General features: G+C 34.3%; 1 protein-coding gene across 2 annotated transcripts in view; it reads right to left on the bottom strand.

The window, feature by feature from the left end:
- The window catches only part of LOC109825204 (type II inositol polyphosphate 5-phosphatase 15-like), a 26,485-nt gene that overhangs the window by 1,542 nt on the left and 12,013 nt on the right, over positions 1-12,930 (bottom strand). For both annotated transcript variants that reach the window (XM_020391986.1, XM_020391987.1), the window contains exons 6-10: positions 12,598-12,760; positions 10,293-10,333; positions 9,933-10,197; positions 9,654-9,777; positions 9,213-9,573 (exon numbers count right to left, since the gene is read on the bottom strand). In XM_020391986.1, the coding sequence (XP_020247575.1) occupies positions 9,213-9,573; positions 9,654-9,777; positions 9,933-10,197; positions 10,293-10,333; positions 12,598-12,760 (954 nt within the window). The remainder of the gene's footprint in view (positions 1-9,212; positions 9,574-9,653; positions 9,778-9,932; positions 10,198-10,292; positions 10,334-12,597; positions 12,761-12,930) is intronic.

The following is a 12,930-nucleotide window of genomic DNA, read 5'->3' as shown; positions in this document are numbered from 1 at the left end:
GATAAATTAAATTTCGGTCTAACAAAGTTTTACTCTTATCTGACCATGAATAAGTTGCTGAAAAAGTCTTCTAAAAGTAATAAGAGAAAATTTATAGAGAACTTTGCAAGAGCACTATCCACTATAATAAGGATGTGCTACTACCACCCCGAATTTAGAACTTGACCTCCCAAGTTGAAATTCAAGCTTTGCATGTGGTTTAACTCAAAAGTTACTCATAAATAAAAATTAAATTGACTTCATCTTGTCAGTGTTCTAAATGTCGGATGTCAGGGGTATATGGAAAATTTCCATGTCGGATGGTGAACATCTTGTTTCAAGTTATGAAAAATTAGTCAATTTTATAATAGCTTAGAAAATTTATATTACCGACACTTAATGCATGAGGGAAAACACATAAAAACCACGTAATTTTTCCTCAGGTAATTTCCATGATCTAAATTACATCTAATAACTTGGATTTTTAAATTTGGAAGTGCAGATTTAAAATTTTGGGATGATGCTACTTGCATGTTAAATATCATTGATAGTCCAGGCTCAGCTGTATGTATGTGTATAATTGAGCTACAATCCACTTAAGTGCCCTAACTTTTTATCCATTAATTTTGCTTTGAAATTGGTGATACATATCAGTCGTCAATGTTATCTTTGAGATACGTGCATGGATGTGCATCACAAACTAGCATGAATCTCAAAGAAAAATCAATAGATAAAAGTTAGGTGGACAAGAGCTTTTATGCACTTAAGTGGACTATAGCTCAACTCACACACAGATATAATCCCATGATATCTGCTGTCAACTTGGAAAAATTCATGCATTGTAGCCCCAGAAAGCATTTCAGCCATCCAACCGCATGGTCAACACGCTTGCGCATGATCTCCTATATCCACACAATGCCCTTAGATGAATGGTCATGAGGTTAAAGGATTCATTACCCACTGATCAAGTGGTCAAAGTTCATTTCTTTTGAAACCAATTAAAGATGTAAACCACATCACTTTCCGACCAGCAAAATTAGGAGCACGGAGATCATGTACAAGGTGATCATTCACTCAATAGTTGTATATTTTTCATTTTTTTTAGGGTACGGTGCAGAAATTTTCTATACGGTTAGCAGATATCCTAATTCATCATTATATAAGTAGTATGCAAACATGTACATGAAATGTTTATTCCTAAAGTGAGCCTTTAGAAACCACACGACAAAATATCTAAATGGCTAATTCACCCCATTCATGTGATCTGATTACTACAAAAGTTGAGCACAAAAAGTAATGCAATTTTTATACTTTTTTATCATGCATCAAGTGTATGCAAAATGAACCTTTTTCTACTTGTAGAGAAAATAACATCAACTATAGTGAAAAGTTCCAAAATAACATGTATACACAACATTTGTAGGGCATGTAAATTACAATGAGACGTATGGAACATCCGTTCATATGCTCAAGATGTGATTTCCCACTTTTGAGGTAAAATGCTTAAGAAATCACCTTAGAACCACCTTACCCATATTCTATATATCCAAAAGTCAAAACGTGCAAGAAAAGGCATAACTTGATGTGTGCGGTGAATATCAAAGGAATACTCAAGAGTAACACTAATTCATCCAAGCAGTTTTGAAAAAGCTCCCAGATTAATTAGTCATGTATAAAATTGAGATCAAACTAAAGAAACGCCAAAAATCATCCAAGTGCTATCTGAATGTTATGTACAATGCATATCCAATAGGGATATGATTCCATGATAAATAGTGTCAGTTAGGAATCCAACTAGGTATAGTTATATAGTAATGTGACTTGAATTATACATGGAATCATGGCTAATAAAAACTGTAGTATTCTCGTGCGCTACAGTAATATTTTTTCAAAAAAATACTGCGGTATAATGCTTCATGTTTGCTACAGTAATAATGATACAGTAAAAGCTACTGTAGTATTTGCTGTAGCATGAATAGTGAATCCTGAGCTCTCCCATTTGTATAGAGTATATATATACTAGTCGGCATTTCATTTTTTCCTTGCTACAGTAATCCCGCTTTAGTAATTTTTTGAATCGCTACAGTTCCCTCTATTACAATTTTTAAAAATGCTGCAGTATTCCCGTGTGCTACAGTTTTTCAAAAAAAAATGCTACAGTATTCAATATCATGTTTGCTACAGTAATAAAATGTTGCAATAAATATAACTGTAGCATTTACTGTGGTATGAACAGTTATTCTTTTGATCCTCCTATTTGTATAAAGGAATAGATTCCCGTGTGCTGCAGTTTTTTCAAAAAAAAATTACTACACTATCCAATATCTTGTTTGCTACAATGATAATGCACAGTAAATATTACTGTAGCATGAACAGTTATTCTTTTGATCCTCCTATTTGTATAAAGGAATAGATATATATATATATATATATATATATATATATTATATAATAATATAATATATATATATATATATATATATATATATATGCACAGTAAACCACGTCAAAAACGCTTCAGATACATATAAAGGTATGGCTATATTTTCGCAATTTCTTTAGCTGGTGTATAAATGTCAAAAAATGTTTTATTTTTTATATGTATATAGTGTCATGAACACAGAAGTAAAAATTCCCTTGTTGACTCATATAGCACAAATCATTAAGACAAATAGTTAGCGTGAAAGTAGATTAGGTATATATAATAATATATATATATATGAGAAATATGGGTATGCTTGGTACCAAACACAAATTTTGTGCTTGGTAGTGATGTGTCACATCTCCATCCACTCACTACCCATGTGAATTTGTTCCCACATTTGAATGAGTGGAGGAGGATTTGACACCTCATTACCAAGCACAACTTTTTATGCTTGGTACCAAGCATACCCATATTTCTCATATATATATATATATATATATATAAACTTTTGCAATATAGATTAACAACTACTTCAAGAAATCCTGTAAGTATATTTCTCGTCCTCAAATTTGGTTCATGACATGTATTCTCCACATTCAAATTCATGTTCCTCCCTAATATATATATATATATATATAAACTTTTGCAATATAGATTAACAACTACTTCAAGAAATCCTGTAAGTATATTTCTCGTCCTCAAATTTGGTTCATGACATGTATTCTCCACATTCAAATTCATGTTCCTCCCTATTCTTGCAGTACTCATGTCCAATCTATACCTATATCCTTTTCTGATTCTGTTGGATAAGACATGGATTTTTATAATTGAAATATTTCAATATATGTATCCATTTCCATGATTCAAATGTATGGTAATTGGTAAATCCCATGCTAACACAAATGCACCCCTATTACCAGTACAACGAACTTGGAATGCAGTAAAAACTAAGAAAGTAAATATTTCATAAAAAACTGCAACTAAGATCCAGAGAGACATCTAAATTGATGTTAGCAGCAATGCAAATTGAAAGTATACTCTGGATTGAATCAATGAAGGTGGCTCCAAGTATAAGCCCATAAGCATGTATCGATGGTACCAGCCAGTGCACTAAAACTCCGCAGTTGGGATAATTTTATATTCTAACATGAACACTCAATTTTAGGTTTTGGACACTTTTCATAGTCGACCCGAAATTGGACTCGTGACAACGGTATCAATTTTCTTTGGAAATATGCTTTAAATTTGTGGCTGGTGGGAATTGAACCTAGATTACTCTAATACCATGTTGTCTAAGGAAATTAGATAGATTAGAGAGGTAATTTACCTCTCGCCTCTATCTTTATTTATAATAGAAGACTAATCTGGTTCTAATTACATAAGCAATGTGGGACAAAACAACTTACTAAACACAACTCCTCTTTAACAACATGATGATAGCATCATGGAAAGAGTTGGTTAACAGGAAAAGTGTAGGGGTGTGCAAACGTCGACCCAAACCAAGAAAACCGACTAAATCGTCTGACTTTTAGCTGTTCGGTTCGGTCTATGGTTTATTCAGTTCCGGGGCGGGTAGAAAATATTTCAACCCATTATTACCGACCCAATCAAATATCCTTAGCTTCCTTTAAACCTCTCCCCTATAAACTAGTTTAGTAACCGTACCCTACAAAGCCTTCACCCTCTTAGTTCCTATCTCCCTCCCCGCGGGACCCACTCATGTGTAAGTGATTCTAATGCCCAACCCAATGCATTGCTAGCTGTCTCCAGATCACAAAAAAGAATAGAGAGAGGATTTAAGTTTAGCCTCTCTCTACTCACGAGGGGCTTACCGAGCCCCAGTCATCCATTAGACCATTTCCCTCCTTTCTTCTTTCTTTAAACTTCAGTTTCATTAATTCACCTATTATTCTTTTGATTCTTTTTCGTTTATCACCTTCTGCTATAATCATAGTTGTCAATTGCTACTCAAAGTTGATTGCTGTTGCAACGAAGAAAAACCGACCGAACGAAACCGCAATATTTTTTGTTCGGTTCAATCCGGTCCGGTTCGGTTTGGTTCATATTGTCAGTTAGGTTCGGTTTAGTAAAATTGATCAAAATCGAGCCGACCAACCGTTTGCTCACCCTAGAAAAGTGGACAAACATAACCTAGACAACGATCAACAGTTAGGAACTGAAAATTATGAAAAACTGTAGACATTTCTACTCATTATTAATGAGGTTCGTAGTAGATTTTGGTGAAACAATGCATACTTTGGTAACTGAAATTATAATACTGTAAAGAATTTACGTTTGCCATTAATCATTCAAATGCATATATAAATCAAGAAACTTATCAAAATAGCAGGCATTAATGCAATTCAAAAAAAATAAAAATAAAACGAAATAACTAATTATGCAGTTAATCTGGTAATTCATGACTTTGATGAAGAATATTGCTGAAAACAAGTGGATAAACATTGATCAACTGGGTCATTGTCCTCGGTTAATTTAGTACCTCAGCGATTTAATATAGTTCATCCTGAGCCTCAATATTCTCAATGTTTTTGGCATGGATTGAAGTTAAACACTATCTATTTCTCCTTCTCACAATGCAGGAACAGAGACTTGATTAGCTGACATCTCTTTTCAGAAATATCACCATCACAATTGTTTTCAGTTCTCTCCGTCAAAATTTTCAATTATCTAAATTACACTTCTTTTGGGGGTAAACAATAGGATAAAATATCGTCCATCCAATTTTGATCGCTATCATGCAGCTTCAGTGAATATTTTTTTAGTTAACATTGCCCAGATGCATTTTTCAGACATGGTCACTATCTATTTACTTCAGTTTGAACTTAAATGCAGATAATAATGGATCCCACACTGATCAGGTTCAGGTTAACTCATGGACAGAGTGGGGATTAATCAAAAGAGGTCACTGAATCTTAACATTTCTCATTTCTTCGGTAAACTTTTGGTTCTATTCCTGATTAGCCAGCATTCTGATACAAAAGCAATCATGATCATTAAAGTTTATAAAACTAATAAATTCCTTTAAATGAAAGGGGGGTTCTCAACGCATAGTGCATAACTGTCCAGAGTACTTCAAAATTATGAAGACAAGTGTTTACAAGTTTGCTTAGTGTGGCTACTTGGAAGAGGCCAGTTTCACCTGTAACTATCACCAGGTTTACCATATACCAATACGTAATCACAATACTTCAGTAGTTCAAGCGGCAGAACAAACTCTTTACCAACTTGCTCCCAATAAATGGATTATGGAACAACTGATTTGGCTTTCAATTTCCCACTTCAACCATCAGCTTATAATTAACTGAATAATATCCTTAGTCCAATTGTCCCAAGAAAGGATCCTAAATAACAAAATTGTGTATTTACCAGACATAGAAGCATTCCTCTTTTTTTCCCCTAATAGTTATTGTTGAATATGCTGTAGTAGCCTAAATAATTAGTACCTTAAAACTTGATTAATGGACTTTTTTTTAATTACAGATTAGAGAATTAATTAAGGGTATTTTAGGAATTTCACCCTAACTCCCGTTTATCTGCCACGTTAAAGTTTTGTGACTAAAATTCATTCGACAATATGGTCGGCACCTCTTTAACGGAAGAATAAAAACAGAAAATTCAAAAAAAAAAACATAGGAAAATTGAAAAAGAAAAAAAAAAGAAAAAAAGGACAACACCTCTCCTCCTTAACAAAACTCATTGAATCATTAGAAAGCTTGTGAAGGGAGAAAAGGAGACCAAGGCAACAAATCAACATCCCAATCAATTGAGGTATAATCTCCTTTTAAATTTTATAGTAAATCTTAGTAAATCGAATCAAATTAGAATGAGTGAGGGAGTTAAATTGTTATGAATATGAAATAAAAGAATCTAGGGTTTGCAAAGAAAAAAAAATCTGTGTTTAGGATGCATGAAACAAACTGAAAAAACAAAGGAAAAGAAAAATAAACTAACCTAGATTTGGGTGGGGGGTTCTCGCCGTCGGCCTCTCCTTGTCGTCGGCGGCTCCTCGTCGCCGTCCTGCCTCCATGGCAGAGAGAGAGAGGGGGGGGAGAGGAGAAGAAAACCAAAAGGAAAAAAAAGAGAGCAGAGGAAGAAGGAAAGAGGAACCAAAAAAAAAAGAAGAAGAAACGAATAAGGGAGGAGGAAGATGATCAGGTGTTTTAATATAAAGAGAGGAAAATTTATTTTAAGCCCCTGAACTATGTAAAACTTATTAACAGACCTTAGTAAAATGAGTTATGGTTGAAAATGTCTGGAAAATATCTATTAGGCCCCTGTCTTTTGTTCAGTTGCAAACAAGTCTAATCTGAAAAATAAAAGACAACTTTTAGACTTGATAAATTCCATATAAAACCCTGCATTATCATAAATTACTAGGAAATCCAAAAAAAGCTAGTATATGAAAGTTATAAAATTTTAATAAATTGCTAAAGTTAACAATAAGCTCATATGTACTGCAAAATTTAATTATTATTGGTTATATTTAAAATTAGTAGACTCTAGATTATGAATTGATTTACCTATAATATATGGTTATCTTGAATTAATAATTAGTCTTACCATCTTATATTATAGGATCTGGTTGATAGCAAGGAAACTAATCTTTTGGGATATTCGTGTCCACTAAAGGTGAGTTCATTTATCACTAGTATTTTATAATATAAAATTGTACGAGTATTATATTTGATTTATCTTGTGATTGAAAAATAAATAATATATCATTTTCATGTATATAAAGATTTGACATATTTCTGTTGTGGTCTATCCTATAATACAATGTTAGCCTCGTACAATATATAAAAAGCAAATTTGATTTCTATAAAAAATATGAAATATGAATTTGGCTCTCGTATAATTTTTAAATAATTGTGGGCATTGTTTTATTTGAAAGTTTTTTATGAAGTATTTGGAATATATTTCAACAGTTTAACGGATTCAAAGATTTTCCGTGACTTAGTATCTGATAAAAGAAAAAAATAAATATCCGTAAACTGTTTTAACTGAAATGAGAAACTTTACTTTGTCAACTTCATTTGAAAATATCTATAAATTCTGATATGCAAAGCATTACTCATTTGACATGTGATCTCGATGTTTTCAAACCCTCAAATAGTACACTATGGATTGTTTCTGCCTGTCATATGGTGAATGTACCTTTATTTGGCCCTTCTGTATTGGCCCTTCTGTATTGTCCCTTCTGAAATTTGTTCTGGCCCATCTGTATTTGGCTAGTAACCTATGACAGTGTTAAGTGCATTCGATTCCTAAGAATTATCTGTTATGTGATGCGATTACGCATTCCCTTACTACTGGGCTATAATTCGTAGTCTTAATGTGACCTGTGGGGTGATTTTTATATTCATGAATAACTCATCGAGAATTAAGATTTTGATAATTGACTGTGAAATTAAGAAAACAATAATTCTCTGGTTTGTACAAATTACTAGTTTTTTTCCGTCTTAATGTTTACCTTGATTCAAAAAAAGAAAAAAAAAGTTTGATTCCAAGAAACTTCACAGTATATTCAGTTACACATAAGAAAGAAAATATAATTGTTGCATTCTTTCTTAAAGACGACAATATTATGACATTTGGATCGTATTTTGCTATCTTCGAATTTCTCATGCAAAATTTATAATTCGTTATTTCTGAAAATTATTCTTATTACTATTTTGTTAGTTATCTAGGAACTCTAGTGGGAAATGTTCTCACTGAGCGCTAGCTCACCCCATTGTTTTTAAATTTTTCTTTTAGATCCGACGTAGCTTCCTACTAGCTGACTTTGGGTTTGAACTTTTGGCTGAGAGGCGTTATATGGAGAGCCTCTTCATTTTGATGTTACCTTCAGCACATTTTATTTTGTTTTGTAAAAATGCTTATAACGGTGAGCTTGTGGGCTCATATGTATAGTTGCTCTAACTTCTATCATCAGCAGGTTTATGAATACTTTAAAATAAATTATGTGATATGAAGTGTCAGGCTTGACCCGTGCATAAGACTTGTCTTAGGCACTGGTCGTTGCTGTCGCGCACCCCGTATTTTATGAAATTCCGCTGCAGTTTCGGAGTGTGACATATGCACTATGTAAATTACAGTCTAAAGGTGTGGACCTCACCACTCTATCACTTTGTAGCTCATTTAGCAAAATGAGCAACCACCTCATGCCCATCACTCCCTACACATGCACGCGCCACACACACCCACGCCCACGCCCGCACGCGCGCGCGCACACACACACATATTCTAAATTTTCTCCAACAGTTGTATCATAGAATCAATAGAAGATTTAGACTTATCAACTAATACCAGTGCCAGTATAAATACTAACGCCAGTAAAATGTGTACTTCCGACACAACTTGTCCAAATAGAAATTGGAATTGTCAGAAATTATGACACAAATTCATAACCCCAATCGAAATTTCCTTATGTCTAGCAAACATTCAGCAATTATGCAAAATGGGACACATACTGAAGCTGACAGCAAACCATGATAAGCTAAGGGAGAAGAATGATACTTAATCTGCTGGTAGGAGAAAAAGATATTTCACATGCTTGAGCAAGTGATAGGAACACCATGACCTAGGTTCGAAGGCCACAAAGTGTTCCCATCATGACACCTAAGGATTTAGGCTATCTAACAACTATGTTGAACTACTTGAAAGCAGTTTGATCAGAACAATTAGACTTAAGATTATGTCTGACCTGAGACAAGAAATAGATTACATATAAACATATTCAGACTCTGAAATGATGTTAATACACTTAAACTATCACATGAGAACATACCTGTAGCCAGAGAGGAAAGCCAAAGGAGCCCTTCGCACAGAGGATAGATGCACTTCCTTCCTCCTTGATAGTGTACTGGCCTTGACAGATGACTTCGACAGTAGCTTTATTCTTCTCACATTTATTAGAAATTTGTAATATAGACTTTTCAGAGTTTTGAAGGTAGATATCATTTGTGTTAACAATAGTTTCAGGAACAACACAATAATCTTCAAGCAAAGATTTTATTTTCTCATTTGATAAAACAATTTCTCCAAATTGTTTCCTCTTTATTGATTCATCTGCACGTGCAATTTCAACATTAAATATGCACCTGACAGGCTTGTGATCACTGTCTGTGGCATCCATGCAAGCCTCATACCTAACAGAATGTATGTGTCAGTTTAATTTACATATCACATGGATATTCAAACGTGCTTTAAAGCTGAAAGAAAGACTTACTGTGTGATACAGCTGACTACAGGACACTCCAGTGAGCATTCAGCCATTGATATAGAGCGGCTGTCACGATATAATACCCGATCACACCAAGCAGGAATACGCTTCTTCTCACCGCAATCATAGCCTTCAGATGAAAAATTATGGAAACTTTGTAAAAAGAAAGAAAGAAAAGGAAGTACACAAATTATTTAGAAGTTATAAAGAATTGGCTAGATATTTTCCTCTGTAGCAGCCAAAAGAGCTCATTCACAGGAAATGTGTCAGTAGTTAGTAGCGCACCTCCTAAACCTGGTACATGTCTTGCAAACTTATATGTTGGAGGGAACGTGATTACTCCTTCACGCATTCCTTGAAAGACCCTGCCTGCTTCCATTTCTGCTCGAAGCTGGTCTTTTTCTCTAAGCCAATCAAAACATCTTTGTGAAACCATGTCTCTTGCCTCATCATATGAAAGGCTATGAAGTCGATAATTGAAATCACCAAGAAATACAACCATGTCTGATTCTGACAAGTCAGGCCTTCCGTCATCGACATTAGCTGTGGCCTGTTGCAGACACATCAGGCTAGAATTATATTTATATCATGTATTTAGAGAATGAAAATTTGTTGAACAAAATGAAAGGTAAATATATTACATACATTGCCTCCACGGTTTAATGGAGCAGTAGATGACGCACCACCTGCACCAGCAAAAATAAACATGCAGTCATTAAATTAAACTATACATTTTCTTTTATGGAGCCAGTGGAGGTGAGTGTACACTTAATTCCTTGCAGAAATATTTGAAAGAAAATTCTTCTATCAAATCCAATTATAAGCATTCAAAGTGGAAATCCCACCCTATTCAAGTTGATCTATAACATTTACAGCACCTTAACAAATTACAAATTTTCATGCCTGAGGAGAAAATCCCTAGCAGAGATCAAAGCAAGAATTCATGTCATAAATTGGCAAGAGACTTTGTAGAAAAAGAAAGCATACAGAGACTGGCATTAGGATAAACAAGTCTTTCATGTACAGGTTCAATTCCCACGATAAAGTTGTTGTTATCTTTTAACTCTTTTGCCTATGCATCAAGGATCAAAAAATGGAAATCTGGAAGTAGCATAATTTAACCAATTAGATCTACAGACTACAGTTTAGAGCATGAAAAATCCTGTTTATGATTTAACCGTTTAAAAACCTATACAAATTTATGTAGTGATGTAGTGACTTGAACATTAGGTTTACTCTACCAGGTTAATTTTGTGGTTGTTTGATACATTAAAAAAAGAACAAAGTAATTTGATTTTCTATATTGACTTCTCCGGATTATACAAATCAACTTGAATGAAGCGCACATGACCCATCACTGGAACTGAATAGGAATAATCTGATTCCAAATAATCTCCATGGGCCCTAAGTAACTATATACAAACTTACAAGCACACAAACATGCACAATATGCACATGCACATGAAGATGTATATTATATGTATATGTGTGCGCATAAAAATGTGTGTGTCAGGTCTCTGTGTGTAGGTATGTATATGTAAGTATACATACCTCCTTCAAATTGCTTCCATTCAAGAACACTTAACTACAAAGTTTTGTCATGGTTCCTCCTTCAAAAAATGCTTAAATCAATGCTTGTGTCTTAGGAACAACTCTAAGACTATCAACAATGGTTTTGTTTTTCAACACCCTACTTTTTACTTTTTAACACTCCACATCATCTTCTCTCTCTTCCACCTAATAATTCAACACCCACTCAACTTTTACACCCTACAATGGTTTTGTTTAATAAAATTCAACACCCTACCCCACCACCTAATAATTCATCTTCTCTCTCTTCCAGAGCCCGCCACGTGTCCAGCGTGGGTCCCACTCCCTTCTCTTTCAACATGTTGAATTCTTTCAACTCTATTTAATCCACCTCATTTTCAACACCCCATTCAACACCCCCATTACACCCATTCAACTATTTAATTCATCATTCAACTACCCCATTGTAACTAGCCTTGCACTGAAATTTTTTACAAAAATAAATTCATGATTCATCCCTCAAGATAGCAGCTATAGTTAATATTTTAGTTTACTGTAATATTATATATCAAAGATCCTTGTGCATATCCTATTTAGGACTATCAACTAAACACCCCGAGTTAATAGTACTACGTGCAATATGTCTAATGTCCTAAGGCACATAATAACTCCTATGAACTCAAGATCAATTATAGCTAGTATTTTCTAGGGAGGAATTATGGACGAAGTTCCTTCACTATGAGAGCTAGAATAGAAGCAATTTTACAATGGCAAGCCCCTGGAGTTCTTTCTCAGGGTATTAAAATGGTGTCAACACCTAATACTAGCTAGAAAATGTGCAGAAACAAGTGTGCAATGAAGCTAAATGCAACATAGAGCACAGTAACAAACGACAAACGAATATGGTAGCCGGTAGGTAACATCTCTTGAACATATAGGAGCCACCTTTACACTCAGTGGAAGTGACCTTCAGAGTTTCATTCTGCTTGGTGAATTATCAGTGCGTGAATATGCCATACTGATACCCTAAACTGAAGTATGTAATACCCCAAATGAATAATCCTACATAGGACTGAGCTATAAGGATTTCCAACAATAACAAATTCTAATGAACTTAAAAAATGAATTATAACTACCAAACTAGAAGAATTTTGATGTAACAATTTATCAACTCAAGAACTAATCGTAACTGGTATTTGAAGAACTATTAAAAAAACATTAAAGTTAAGCAAGCATGAGCTGCTACAAATTCAGGATAGATGATCTCCTAGAAATTCTTGCTTGGGGCCTTACAATATGTATATATGTACACATTGTATGTACATGTGCGTTTATATATGCATTTGTATATGGTCACATGCCTAACAGAAAGGAGATATGCCACAGGAAAGGCTAAAATCATGACAGATAAAGTTTCAACCTGACGGTGTCAAGCCGTGTGAGGGCCTGCTGAAAGACATTGTTCGATAAATATGATCAAAGTCGGCATTTCGCCTGCTAACTGCCTCCAAATGTGCAGCAAAATGACAGTTTGCATAACAAATTTTTCGCCCATGGACCCGCATCCTTAAACCAACAGATCCCTGCAGATGAACTTTAGCTCATAACATCTCCAAGGCAATAGATAAATATAAGGAGTTTAAGAGTGAAAATTTTCATCATCAACAATGCCAATATAATAACTACCAATTTTCATAACAGTTAGTATGGATGCTCAATAATCATTACGATTACAGACTAATAGCGACCATCA

The sequence above is a fragment of the Asparagus officinalis genome, chromosome 10 (genome assembly GCF_001876935.1).
Source record: "Asparagus officinalis chromosome 10, Aspof.V1, whole genome shotgun sequence".
NCBI lineage: Eukaryota > Viridiplantae > Streptophyta > Magnoliopsida > Asparagales > Asparagaceae > Asparagus > Asparagus officinalis.
The sequence above is the reverse complement of the archived record's forward strand: the minus strand, read 5'-3'. Positions and strand labels throughout refer to the sequence as shown.